The 14,835-nt window shown below is 35.1% G+C and overlaps 1 protein-coding gene across 11 annotated transcripts in view; it reads right to left on the minus strand.

Moving 5' to 3' along the window:
• Positions 1–1,406: 1,406 nt before the first annotated feature.
• The window catches only part of PRPF4B (pre-mRNA processing factor 4B), a 37,195-nt gene continuing 23,766 nt past the window's right edge, over positions 1,407–14,835 (minus strand). For 2 of the 11 annotated variants that reach the window (XR_004423835.1, XR_004423841.1), the window contains 9 exons: positions 14,629–14,719; positions 13,826–13,973; positions 12,638–12,775; positions 11,863–12,016; positions 9,074–9,188; positions 8,327–8,478; positions 7,106–7,192; positions 5,267–6,006; positions 4,708–4,753 (listed from right to left, as the gene is read on the minus strand). Coding sequence is in view for 2 of the 11 variants with exons in the window: in XM_033114038.1 (XP_032969929.1) it covers positions 5,803–6,006; positions 7,106–7,192; positions 8,327–8,478; positions 9,074–9,188; positions 11,863–12,016; positions 12,638–12,775; positions 13,826–13,973; positions 14,629–14,719 (1,089 nt within the window). In the remaining 9 variants the exon portion in view is untranslated. Of the gene's footprint in view, positions 4,205–4,502; positions 6,007–7,105; positions 7,193–8,326; positions 8,479–9,073; positions 9,189–11,862; positions 12,017–12,637; positions 12,776–13,825; positions 13,974–14,628; positions 14,720–14,835 lie in introns of those variants that run through there. The other 9 variants (XM_033114038.1, XM_033114039.1, XR_004423837.1 and 6 more) reach the window with 8 other exon arrangements.

Genomic DNA, 14,835 nt, shown 5'->3' on the forward strand with positions numbered 1-14,835 from the left:
AGTGGCATTTAAAAAATGTATCAGAGAAAACAGGAACTGTGCAGGACTGAATGGGATGAGCCGCCTTAGCACCTATCACTGGAATAACAATTCATAATAGATTAATGCCCTACTTCTTGCAAGGCATGTATCAGGCACCAGGCAGGTTTGTAGTAACAAAGATGTAAGCCCTGGTTTTCAGTAAGAACGTAGTGGGAGAGGGCATGGGAAATAAGAGGTGGGGAGTGTTTTCGAGGCAGAGATCACAAGGATCAGTCTGTCAGGGGTTCCATGAAGTTGATTCCTGCACTAAATGATTGCTTTGGTCCTTTAGAATGTGTTGGGGGTGGGAGGCGGATACTGATAGATAAGGGCAAATTTCTTATTGGGAACAACCAGGCTGCTTATGTAGGATGCCATTAGACCTAAGCAAAACGGAGCTGCTGTTAACACCTACCAGATCGTTTTCAGTTAGAGTACAAAATTGCTTTAAATTATGTAAAACTACATTAGCAGCATTGCAAATCTCAATTATGAAGCAAAGGGACTAATAATTTTAACATGCCATGATCATTTAGTAAAAATATAGTTGCTGGGAACTTTTCCTACGTGTTTAAACTGAGCCCTAAAATGAGGCAAGTACTAGTATGTAACCATTTCAAATTCATCTTGTAGAATAATGGGGGCAAAATATTTGGTTCATTCAAATAGGCAATACATAGGAATTTGGTGGAGAGAAAAACTCACCACGGGCTGGGTGGGGGAGGTCCTGTAGTTACAAATTTTAATGTCCTTTGTTAAGTATTTCATTCACTATTTTTAAAAGCTGAAGATGCTTCCTGAAGAGAGGAAAATAAAGAGTGGGTAGGCTGAGGATGAGAATCAGGCCTCCCCTTCTGCAATGGACCAATTTATTTAAATCATTACAGAAAAGGGAGTTATCTCACTGCTTATTGTGCTTCCATTAGCAGGAAAACCAAATCAGAAAACATGTAAGAACAAGAATGTCAGAACAGGAATACAGCATTTGGTGTGGTGTTCTGCACTTCGTTGCTCAGAAAACGTTTTGTCTGAAAGGATGGTCATACTAAACTGGCAGTTTGCAAGCTGCAGGTTCTGCCCAGGAGTCTGGTGGTAAGCTTCCCACCACACTTCTCCCTCCCCTTCACTGACATTAACAAAGCACATCAGATGTCTTCTGAGAACTTCTAAAGTAAATATTTAACTTTAATTTAACCTGTCAGTTCCCAATCATATTTTAGCACAGAATACTTTTCGAAGCACATGTGTGAAAACATGAGTGAAACAGATCTAAGAAACGGGTAAGATCTAAGATCGGGTAAGAAATGGTGTCTTTCAAACTCAACGCAAAACACCAAATTCAAGCAAAGGAAAAATCAGGACACAATACAGTAACAAGATGCATATTTTATTGTTTTCCCAATCAGCTGACTGGGAACATTGCTGCTAAAATGCAAGTTACAATTCAAATCCACAAACAATTAGAATACATATTGAGTATTTTCAGATTTCAGCTTCCATATCTTGATCACTAAATGAAAAGATTCTTCAGAAAGTCCCTTACCCTACATATAGAAGGAAAAGAAAAATTAAAGATGCCATGATGTTATGTATCAAAATAACTGGAAAACATTTTAAAACTCAATTTAGTGTACATTATTGACATGTGAAAAACAGATGAATTTGTAGTGAACACTTTTATAAGGAGGACATTCCATCTAGGAGAAGAATGACAAAATTCATGTTGAATATATACTTGAACTACAATACTATGAAGAACCAAAGATTTTATGAAGGCCAATTTCTACTGATGTCTTTATAACTAAGGGAAGGAAATGATATATTTGAATATCTGGCTTTTCTCTTAACTCCAACATTTAAAAGAGCATTCTTTACTGTTTGGCCTAAATTTTCAGATATGTGATTCTTTTATTTCTACATTGCCAGCTAGAGTTCTGCTACAAAATGATGAAGATGATAACGTTTAAATATAGTAAAAGGAATGCAGATATGGAACAAACCTAGGAACATTATATTTCACTGCCTCTACCACATACTATAAAACATTATATAGTATTTTTGTATTATAAAAATGTCCTGAGTGTTTTAGTTAGGAAGAAAAGTGGTACTTAAAATGGCAAAACATAAAAATTATTTTAAAACAAAATTATTTTGAGAGAAGTAGAGTGGCACAAGATAGGCACTGGGGAATAAAGAAACAGGATGCTTTTAGTAAGAATTTAGGGGCGAATACAAACACTGGGATGGTCTTCAAATTTATGACAAGATGCTCCATCCCTTCAAAGCCTCAAAACTCCAACCTATTTTGTGATAACCTTCAAGAATAAGGTCCACCTAGAGAATGGTGTCTAAAGTGGATATACTTTCTAAAATCTCAGCTATTGTCCCAACTACAGAAAGAACTATGACATCTTTGAGAGCTATGACTTAAGATTTATGATCCTGAAATCTGACAATCACTTGATATCATTTTTGCCACAAAGTATAAGGCAAAAACTTCATGAGAGAGTACTGTATTTGAAAACTATATAGCTACTCTGAAACATGAATGCAGGTTTTTAAAGAATTATTCACTAAATGACCTCAAATCTAACAGAGGTCTTGCAGAATTCCAAATTTCTGCCTCAGCAAAATGACAAATTCTAATAACATCTTACATATAAAGACGGCTTACAGGGATCCTGTCGAATACATCAATCCAGGAATGCTTAATTTGGGAATATCAAAGGTCTACAGCATGTCATTTCTCATTTCCCTTAAGAAAAATTGACAATGGCTCTAAATAGTTGGCCTACTTTAAGATCATGCATGACTGGAATGCTTGTTAAAAACAAAGTTATTAATGGACAAGTTGGAGAACAGAGTATTAAAGGAGTTGAATTGTGTTCTGAAAATCTGTTTCTGTTCTTTTGCATCTGCCATGGAGATAAGATACCTAAAGCTAAAGACTAGACGTATGCATTTGGCTGCTTGCCGTTTCCCTAATAATCCTTAGGAAACTATTTCGAAAACCATGTGTTAATGTGTGGACTCTCACGACCCAAGAGTCTTTTATATCACTAAATTTGACCACTATTTTTATTTTAGGGGAAGGGAGAAGGCGGAAGAGGCAGGAAGCATGATAAAACAATCACTTTACAAATGAACACAATAGCACTACTATTCTAAGTACCAAACATTAATGAAACCCAAATCATAATGCTGAAAACTAAAAAAATCAGACAAAATTAAATGGAGAATTCTTTTTTTTTTTTTTAAATCTTTATAGGACAGAAACCTTAGCTCATGTCTTCTGGTTGTCATCATCTTCCACTGAGCTGCACCTAAAACACAAAGAACAAGTAACAAGCAACTTTGTTTTTAAAGAATATGCAACAGTTTTGAAGGCATAAGATGAACTGTTTCTAGTGGAAGTTAACTTACTTAAATAATTACATAAAATGAAGCCATGAAAATCACCAGAAGCATCAAAATATTAACTATTTTGAATGAAAATAACTACAAAAGACTTGAATATGCAGCATACTGTCACCAAAATAAGTAACGGTGGGAAATCACACCCGTGTCACTAAGGTCACAGCTGCACCAGTGATGCCTCACTTACAAGGCCTCACGCGACCTGCCGATGAACACAACCTTGTATTATAGTCTAGTAAGTCTAAACCGTGAAGAGATGGGGTGGAGATTCAAAGCTGGCTTATTATATCATCTATCACCTTCCTGGCTGTAGTCATTTCATGTCTTTAAATGGAGCAAAACCCACCAGAAGAATGCTGCTACTCTGATTTTCCATTCTTGAATGCACCAAAATGTGCATGCTTGTTGTAATTAGGTGCCTGGGTGAATAAAAAAATCCCATTTACAATTTAAAAATATTATTTAAGCCCCTAAAATATGATTACTTTCCATATTCCTTAGGGAGACAAGAATTATTTTTACCACCCAAACAGAAAAGATTATTACATAAATTTCTGAAAATTCTCTTCTACCATGTTAAAAATACAAATTCCTTTGTGCTGCAAAACGAAGCTGATTTACATGATTTTGTTTTAAACTGTTGCTAAATGTTTATCTACACATGCTGTCAGAAATAACCTTGTTAAGAAGGTGAAGCTGGTGTCTCAGCAAATCAGACCCCTTGGAGAAGGCGTTGAATGGCCTGTGCCCCGTTTTCCTTTTTTCTCTTTCCGCACCATCAAAAGGAAAAGTGAGAAAATAGCAGAAACATTAGTTAAATCCTGAATTATACCCTATAACCTACAGGAATTATCTCACTACACTGAAAGCTGACACTATTTGTAGAATTTTTTGATGAAATAATTAGGATCCTGATTAATAAACTTTTGGCTAGGTTTACATCTTTAGCAAATAATTCTTTTAAAAAGACTTTAAGGGAGAAACAAAAGGTTGCTTTCAACTATTTATGGTTTACCTGACTTACCAGCACTGAAGACAAAAACTTTTAAAAATGGCTACAAATGCCTTGTTCACAAAAGACTTTATTATCTAGTGATGCATACTGAGAACATACAGAAGCCTGCATGGTCCACTTCACATGCAGTAGAACAATCTCCACTTTACAATAAGTGAGTGTCAACTGTTTTATGCAATAGACAACACTTTAAAGTCACAGTCTTAAAGAAAAGCTTCATTTACAAAAGAAATAAAAGGTAAAGAAGCAATTACCGCTTTTAAAAAGCAGCTGCTTTGTTCAAGAGTGGAAGGTTTATGCCTGTATTGAAAGACAACATGATCACAAATAATGAAAACAATGAACAAATGAAAAACACTTTTACCATAAAGCAGTACACTTTCAAAATGACATACAAATAGTTAAAAATTTCATTATGTCATCTATCTAACTTTTAAATATGAGGACTTTCAGAATTAGGCCTCAACATTTGTAATTAGTAAATGAAAACTAAGCATTGTTTCTATGTCACTAGGAACTGTATTTAACAAAATGTATATATAAAGTCTATAGCAAGTTGATTTTAAAAAATTAAAGTTAATTAGAAACAGTACACTGAAGGCGCTTTATCCATCAAGCGCATACTCTTCCAATTTTAAATGTGATGAACAGAACAGAAATTGTAACTATGCCACAGTTGCAATGCCAAAAATAAAACAAGATCAATTATCACACATGCAGGGAATTCTGCCACAAAGCTAATATCCCTCATTTGTCAATTGTTCCAATAAAATAACATCTTAAAACACCAGTGATGTTGATGGTTTAGCTTACCTTCAGTGTACTGAATGTTGTACACAACCTGCTTTAAAAGGAGACCATCCCTGCAGGCAGGCTCAAGAAGGAACAGACCCCTTTCGGCACTGACTACCCCAAGGGCATGCTGCTGTGGCCTGCACACACACACCTAGGAAAACGTGAATATAAACAGCATTTATGCTGGCCATTGTACTTGAAGACCAAAATGAAGCCAAGTCTGCTAAAAGTAAATCAACCACCCAGTATTACTACTTATTTTATAACAGATGCTTCTGTCTTTTATGTGAACTGCAACCATATACATTAGCACTGTAATTTTGTGCAGTCTTGGCAGTTAAAACAGTTCTACAGTGAAACTTCACATAAGACACAAAACAGATTAACTAACATTTCTAAAAGAAATATCACCCTTGGTGTTAATTCAAATATATCATGCTTCCTCAAATTTGCTGGAGAAATATTTATAAGTTTATATACATTAATAAACTGCTGTGAAATTTCTTCAGTCTTTGTATTTAATTACTCAAACCCTTGGAGCTTCTTCATCTCGTTTAAATTTTTTCCTGGATAAAGGCATGCTGTAGGGCCTGGTTGATGCTAATTCGTTTAGCTGGGTCCAACATTAGGATCTGGTCCAACAAGTCCTTTAGCTGGTGTACTTTTTTACGTTGGTCTTCAGGAAGTCGCTGGCACCCAATCAAGTCAGCCAACAGGTCCTTAGTTGGATTAATAGTGCTCATGACAGTAACTTTCTCCTAAAAATAATTTTAAAAATACGTATCTCTAAATAAAGTTACTAAAGGCATATAACAAATCAGACTGTTCTGTCTACCAAAAATATTAATATATAAGAATATATTACCATCTACTCATTTAACTTTTACGTGGCTTCCTCTATCCTCCGCATTTTTTCAATAAGCAACCAAAAAACTTAAATGAAAAAGGTTAATTCCAAGTTAGCTATGATACTTTAAAAAAACATCATTTTGTAATAATTTTGTAAAAATTGTGACAACTGAAAGGAACTCTAAAACACAGGTAATTAAAATTTGAGAATTCAAAAACATTTTTAAGTAATTAAAAATAACACAGTAAATTCTTGCTTTGAATTGTACTTTCCCTACCCTGAAGTGGGAACAGATAAATATGTAAACTAGTTAATACCAGGAAGTGTTATTAAGTGCTCTGATAAAGTTAGGGACACATAATATAATGGGGCAAAAATAAAGAAGTCCTTTCTTCAACCTAGAGGTTTTAGAAAGGTTCGTACAAAATGTGTGTTTCACCTGAGGCTTGAAGTTGAACAATTTTTTTTTTTAGGGGATGAGAAAGAACAGGAAGCAAGTAAGCTCAGGTGGTGTGTGAACAAAGGCACAGAGGTCTGAGATGGCATTCCCTTTAGCTAACTGCCAAGTGTGGAACGGTTGGTTTTACACAGTGAGGGGAAACTGTTGAAGATGGCAGAATCCGTATCACAGAGGACTTAGTCTGTCATTCTGAGAAATTTAAATGTATTATCTCATAGCTAACAGGAAGCCAATGCAGGGAGAGTAACATGATCAGATTGGTTTTCAAAAAGATCACTGTGACAGCTGTATGGAAGCTGGATCGGAGGCCAGACCAAGAAAGGGATCCAAAGGAAAAATGAGAAGGTCCTAAATATGACCTATGATAAAAATGAACTCATAAACATTTTAAAAACTCTTCATCTTTTTCATAACTCGATATATTTTATTCAGGAATTGGTCAACACCAAAAATAAGTTATTGTTAATGTTTTAAAATATTCAGAGTTCCTAGCCCAGCTCATTCTTTAACAACATAATTTAATATGGCACCCTTAAAAGAGACTTACTCTCTCTGTCACTTTATCAACTTCTATGTACATGAAGTTGAGATTTTGATCAAAATGTTGGTCTTTGAATACACCTTTCCGAATCATCTGGAAATAAAACAAAAAAATACAAAACTTAAGTTTTGAACTACCTCAAAACAGTCTGGCTTACTAACAATTTGATATATAACAAGTCACAAATATTTACTCTCTCTGGGTTTCTCATTTGAGCATAAAATTATTATATGTTCCCAGACAGTGACTTAAACCAATTATGGTATCAACTTGTGCTTTCACTATGCCAAATGAAGGATTAAACAAGGACTTAAAATCATTTGTTCTTAGATAGGAAAACTATTACACAATTGGGGCCTTTTCTCTAAGCAGTTAAGAAACATAGTGACATTTTTCAAATTATGTTCGAATAGCCCTAAAATGATACAGGTTAAAACAAATACTAACATAGCTAATTCCTGTGTAACTTATTCTAAACAAGTCCAACATAACATAAGCTGAAATCATGAAAGTCTAAAATATGGCCCCCAGACATTTTTATAAATCCCTTAAGTTCTTGCTTTGTGTTAAACAGAAATTGATATTATGGCCGAAGCATTATGAATTGAGTTTTATGTTAGAAAGATGTCATTTCAAGTGAATTTTCTTGGTACCTTCTTTTCCCAAACAACTTCCAATCTTTAATAAACTGATCACCATCAAGTTCCTCTTTCAATGTTCACCCACTGCTTCTGTAACGACTGAGCCCTTCCTTACATCTAACTAACCTGACCTGCATCTTTTTTCATCCCAGCTCTCAAGCACGTTTGGTGCTGTTACCAATAGGGTGTGCTTCCAAGAACACTGCTGCTTCTGGAAGAACAGACACATGAAACAGTCATTCATATAAGTATATGTTGCTTAACAAGTTTATGCTTATCAACCTTCTTCCTCAATTCCAATTCTACTCTAAAGTATAGGTCCCTACTGTCTGCTTAATTCAAGAGGGAAAAGAAAAGCACAAAGACAGACTTTGGAGGGAAGAAGGAAAACAAAAGTTCTCTTATTCTATTCTGATAGCTGTTGGCTGATTAGAACCAGAAATTGAGAAAAAGCTAAAGCAATCATAGCCACATGCCTGCCTCTCTGACATTGTTTTACAGTCACTAGTGGTGCCAGCAATCCATCACTCCAGAGGAAACTACTGCTAAGACGTTGAAAAGACAAATGCTCACACTAACGTCCTACCTTATTCGGCATCTTTCCTTTGAGGTCCATGGCGAGCTTCAACATGTGGTTATTGGTTTTGCCAGGAAATAAAATTTTTCCAGTATAGAGTTCATATAAGGTACAACCTACAGACCACATATCTATACCATAGTCATAGCTTTTACCTATAACTGAAAACAAAATGGAAGTTTTAACCTATGATGATAAAACAGTCAACCACTATTGATTTCCATTAATGGGGGATTAATTTAGCTTGAACTCTGTAACCACAATCTGAACACCTCACTTTGGCATTAGTTTCATGTTCTTTCCTATTAATTCTTAACAGAAACTCTTAAACAAATTCTTAAAAAATGAAGGAATGGGAAAGGAATTGAAGGGGCAGAAAAAAATGTGTATTTCTTCTCTTTTTTCATTTCACCTTTGGTGGAGGTGCTAACCAGCCTCAACCAAGGCAACAGGAAGAGAAAAAACAAAGGTCCCACACAATTCATAAATTTGATAATCAGACCTTGAGTAATCAAGAGCAGTCTTCTAAAGTCGAGGATTTTCCACAACTGTTTTGCTACTCTTGCCAGACATGACCAAGACTCCTGTCACAACTACCATCATTCCACCTGAGGAGGATGAACTTGCTATGGTTCCCTTCCTCAGGAATGACTTCATGCAGCTGCTGAAGTGCGACGAAAACAGTACTTAGACATTCAATAAACTGTTTCCACCGCATATGGTGGCCCAGGTCAAAGGACATTTGAAGAAACTTACTGATTTCAGGAGCACGATAAAATCTACTGACAAGATAGGGCGTTATGTCATTATCCGCAACATGCGAAGCCGACCCAAAATCGCAGAGCTTTAAAATAGTTTTTGATTCATTAACCTGCAAAACATTTTATCATGAGTTTAATCCATGCCAGGAATAATTCAGACAATCAAATAAAAACAATTGGCTTTGAGAAGTTATTTCCAATACTGAGAACAAAGTCACTCATTTAAAAATTCCTTTTATAATTATTTTATAACTCAATTTCCTAATCATGAAAATTAAGAGCTACCATAATATTTGATTTTAATTAGTAAAAGAACTTTTTCCAGTGAGGAAATATGGGCTAATACCAAGTAAAATTAATTTTAACCAATGCTATTTATAAAAGGGTGGGATAGTAAGAGAAAAGTCTGAAGCAAAGGCATCTTCTAACATCCCCAGAATACCTGAATAAAGTCAAATTACTACTTAAAGACACATGAAAACGTTCATTAATAAGGGATCGGACTTAGATTGACTTTCAGTTGACTTAAGCTAACTTTCAGTTGCCAGAAAGTTGATGGCAATGAAAACAGATGGATGATTCAGATTAAATTTGGACAAAAAAAAACAGAATAAACATTCTTCATCAGAAGCTGCCACACACCATCCCAAATTTAGCAATCACTTAAGTCTAAAAATTATTAAATCCCTTAAATATAAAGAAGGTATTAGTCAAGAAAATGTTAAATATGTTTGGCAAAACTGATAAACATGAACTCGATATTAGTCGTTTCTTTTTTCCTTTGTAAATACTTCAACATACACAGTAACAGTGACATCTGCTGAGAAAGGCTGGAGTTGCTCCCATGACTGCTGCCACTCATGAGTCAGAAGCATGTTCAGGATTAACAAGTGCAGATAATTCATATTCCAGAGTCCCTTCCCCCCTTCAAAAGAGACACACACAAATTCCGAGTTGGGACTTGAACTTGGCCTACTGTTCCCACCCAAAGAAACATAACACTTGAAATAAATAGGCCTAGGCACACTCTACTGGGACAACATTAAGCTTGGTCAGTGTTACAGACTGGTCCATTATAGATATCCACAGAATTAAGCTAATAATAGAAATGATTATTTTTAACTGCCACATCAGTAAGCGTTCTCTTCATCTGGGGAAATCAAGAAAACAGGTATCTTCAAAAGGAAAAGGACTTTGAAAGCTTTTTAAAGTATAAACTGTACTGAGCTACTTAAGAATGCAGTTGCAATACCCAGAGAAAACCCCAGGAACATTTTAAAATTAGAATCTACCAGTGGAACTCTTGGGCTAGCTAAAATGCTGTAAGTAATAGCAGGGTATCCACACTTGGGAGCACTTCAGTTTGGCTACACAGCTTCTACTGCCAGTAAGGAATGTGGTACTTCTACCACATTGATGGCTGAAATCGTCGGCTAAAAGATTTGGGTTTTCACTTAACAGTTCCATGTGGTCTCTGATGTCTATATCTTCCTTTATCAGGAAGATGGGAAAACATTCCGTGTCAGAAATCCATGTGAAAATCTATACTAGTTTAGCATCTACACAAGGAAAAATGAAATTTAAAAACAAGAACTTCTAAGATACTGGCAAATGTCTTATTCTTTAATTTCCACGTGGGGTGGTTACACAGATGTTCACTTCATTGTCTAATCACCTTTACGTATTTTATCATTCTTTGATATAGATGGTATATTTCACAATTTAAAAAGAAGAAAAAAGTTGAGGTAAAAATCAACTATGAAGCTGACTTAGGCAAGTCAACAATTAATTCATAACTTACCTACCATTTCACTGTAATGACTCATCTGCTCTAACCAAGTTATATTCGATATGTAATACATTCTAAACGCAGACCAAACATACCAAACTGGAATGCCTCGTTATTAATGTGGTTGTATGGAAGGAAATACTTGAATGGTATCATAGTCTTCTTCAAGTGTGGAATATGTTATTGGAAGATGAGCTAGGAATTCCCCAAGTTGTGAACACGCCCCCAACTCGGACCACCACAGAATAATAGGGTGAAGAAATGGGAATGGGAGGAGTGGGTGCACATAAATCACTTCACTATGAAGATATGTATTTCTCAATTTCAGAATCATAAATGTTGTGAAATCTGCATACTACCAGGGACCAGAAGCCCTTAGTTAGGAGAGGGCAAGACTGTGAAAGGGATGCCTTTCAATACAATGCCCAACCACAACTGAGCTTTTACTGTGTTTGCGCTCCCAGAAGTTACAGCTTCTAAAGCAATACAGAATAAAGGAAAAAAGAGTTACTCCTGGGGACCTTTAAACTCAACTCCAAGTATCTGTGTAAGAGGGTAATTCCCTTACATGTCCCTAACTCTATCAGTCTGTAAAATTCCATTAAATGTCCCCAATTCCATCAGTCTATAAAATTAGATAACAAAGAAGTGCAAACACTTATTTCAAAAAAGCAACGTTCAAAAAAGCAGCACTTTTTTTTAGATAACACAGGAAGTCCATCATTACTACATTAAAGCATTCTTGGGATTTGTGTGTACTCTAAACCCATCAATCAGAAAGAAAAAATTGGGATAGTGACCTATTTCCTCTTTCTATATACTTTAAAATTTCATGACCCAATTTCCAAAAAAGTAAAAATTGGTAAAGTCTTTTGAATGGGAAATAAATACAGTAAACTTTTATTCTAAGATGTCATTTCTAGAATAATACAATGGTAATCTCACATTACTCGTAAGAAAATACACGGATGTACAAGGCAGCCTGACTGACTTACCAGGATATTGTCTGGCTTGATATCTGCATGCAGGATATTGCATCTTTTAAGGAGTTTCAATGCCAAGAACAACTGCTGACTATAGGATCTTACAGCTTTAATATGAAGACCAACATCCTTACCATATTTTTTTAACACCTCTCGTAAATTCATACTTTCAGGAGAGAAAAAAAAAGTTAGGGGTTAGAATGCAAAATGAAAATAAAAAGGCAGAAAACATTTAAGCATAAAGTAAAATCAAGTCAAATTACAATGAAAATGTCCTGTTCAATAACCACCGCCCCCAAAAAATGTTTGATAAATTATTCCACACTGAAATGAGAGCATATGAAATGGTGTGTACATGACACAATTTTCCAAAACTCAATTTTCAAAACAAATAGAAGGAAAGATGTGCAATGGTAAAAATCATACTGATTTTAGAATGGGTTTACATTTGAAAGCCTAACAATGAAGCCATACTTTTGAAGATCAAAATCGTATTTCTAATTCCACTATTCCCTTTTCTTTTCAATTCTGGCTTAATTCTTCCTGGAAGTATTTAATTTTCAGAGAATCTTTCTGTTAAGTTGAAGGCTAAAAGCGATTAGTGCCTGGCACATAATATACAGTGTAATGTTTATTAACATTAATGATTGTCACAAAGTCAGCTCTTATCCAAAAGTTAAAACAAAAACCAGAGCTAAAAGAAAAAAAAAAAAAAGAAAAACAAAAACAAACAAAAAAAACCACACCAAATACCCAGAAAATCGGTGCACAGGTTTTGACACTGTACCTGAGAGGCTCAAAAACGAGGCAGAGATGCTGTTTGTGATAAAAGTGTCTGAAGAGCCGCAAACAATGAAATTTGTCATCAGGATCAGCATCATTAAGTTTTTTCAAGAATTCTAGTTCTTTTAAACCAGTTTTTTGCCTGGAACGAAAAAGAAAATTAGGTAAAAATGAAATACATTTGCTAGTTTCTGTCTGATGTATCATAGGTGATATGTTAGTTTGCATTTTTCAAAGTAGTAATAAATCTGTTGAGAAATGACAAGTCTCTGTATCATTCACACAACACTTTATACTTAACCAAATACTGTTTTCATGGAGTTAATTTCCAAAATAACCAACCAACAAAACAGAAACACTGAGGAACAAACCCAGCTTGCTTGAAGGCAAATCAATCTTGCACTTTTTATCTCAAGTCTTATTGTATACAACTCCTGGTTCCTTAAGAGTCTAATTAAGGAATGTCTTACCAAATTTTTATATTTGGTTATATTCTGAAATTCTAGTTATAATTTGTCAATAAGCTACATTTGAAAAAGTTAGTGTTTATAATACAAAGGTTGGGGATTACCATCAAAACAAAACAAAAAGAATTTTCTAAGCCTCGGGCAGCCTAAGACCAGTATAAATCTACCTGTCCTTCCTGGTATTTCAAAACAGATAAGTTGACTTTAACACGAACTCAGTGTATAGTATAGATTATGCTTTAAAACATATGTGTATGGCAATTACCTTTATTAAAGGAAAAAGGCACAACAGAGAAAAGATACAAATATTTCCCAGAACTATCTGATAAAGCAATTTTCACTTTGCAGGCCACCATATGCTCAGTGATAGCTAATCAATATCCTTTTATTTCTCACCTCTGGTCTTGAGCTTAAGATATTCACAGCAAAAGATGGCCATAAGACAAGCAGTAGAAGGAAGGAGTCTAAGTTGATATTAGTGCACATAGTAGGTACTGAAATGCACTGAAATGAATTAAATACAAATCAGCCTATGGTTCTAGTACTTCACATATAACACAAGGCTATAAATTAAAAATTGAGTCAAAAAGAACTGCTTCTGTCATTTTTTAAATGCAATACTTGTTTTATACAGATTGTTACACTTTTTAAAATGGCATTTAAAAATGTTCATATGTGAATACCTGTGTTCCTAAAGGTTTCATCACATATTTTCCTGAACTTACATGAGCTCATTGTTTCTGATGATCTTTACAGCCACTTCCTGGTTGGCTCTCGCATTATCTCTGGCACGTACAACATTACTAAATACACCCTGTCCAGTGTAGCCGTACACATTGTAGCGCTTATCTAGTACTTCACCTATGTTCACACCTAAAAATGTAAATTAAAAAATTAGAAATTTTTATCAAACAAAACTGAGATGCATAGAATAAATCAAAAAGTAGGAAATACAGTGCAGTTACTTTAAAAATGTGTCAAATCTGTGTGCTTGGTTTCCTAAATACCACGGAGAATCAAAGCCTTGCCTCACTGGTCTCTCTCTTTCACAACGCGATTAAAGTTGCATGTCCACTTCTAATCATTACATGGAGTTTCTGCTGTCCTATCAACTGCTGATGATTTTAACACTGAATAGCGATAAAATATGCCTGCTGAAGTGTTTCCGACTTGTAGGCCTGCATGACAAATACTGCATGACTGGTATGCCAAGTTCCCTATGTTGTTTTTCTTGGCTTAAGATAAGCAAGTGACATACCTCATCCTCTGGAACATTATCTCATGGCTGAAAAGAACTGAACAGATTTCAGGTGCACATCACGTCTTTACCTGGCTTCAGTCTGTGATGTTTCTGAGCTCCTTACTGGAATACAATTATGAGTTCAGCAGCTGCTGGATGTACCACACTTTTTAAGTGATGGCACCATGATGTGACTTTCAGAGTTCTTCAATGTGTGAGTGCATCAAGCAACATGCTTTTACAAAATATTACAATGGACTCTAAAATTAGTAAGAATTGTGAACTTACGATAATAGCCTTCTGCATCAGTCCAGTTATCCCTAAGGTTGGGATTCTCTTTAAAATCTTTTCCAATGCCAGCAGCCCGAAGACGAGCACTCTGAAATTAAGGAGGCAACATGAGCTGTTTATCAACTAATCAGGCAGAAATTTAAAGCACTTCCTTTAAAACAAAAATGGGTGAAACCAGCTGTAATTTAATGGTAACATTTTTAT

The sequence above is a fragment of the Rhinolophus ferrumequinum genome, chromosome 9, assembly GCF_004115265.2.
Source record: "Rhinolophus ferrumequinum isolate MPI-CBG mRhiFer1 chromosome 9, mRhiFer1_v1.p, whole genome shotgun sequence".
Classification (NCBI taxonomy): Eukaryota; Metazoa; Chordata; class Mammalia; order Chiroptera; family Rhinolophidae; genus Rhinolophus; species Rhinolophus ferrumequinum.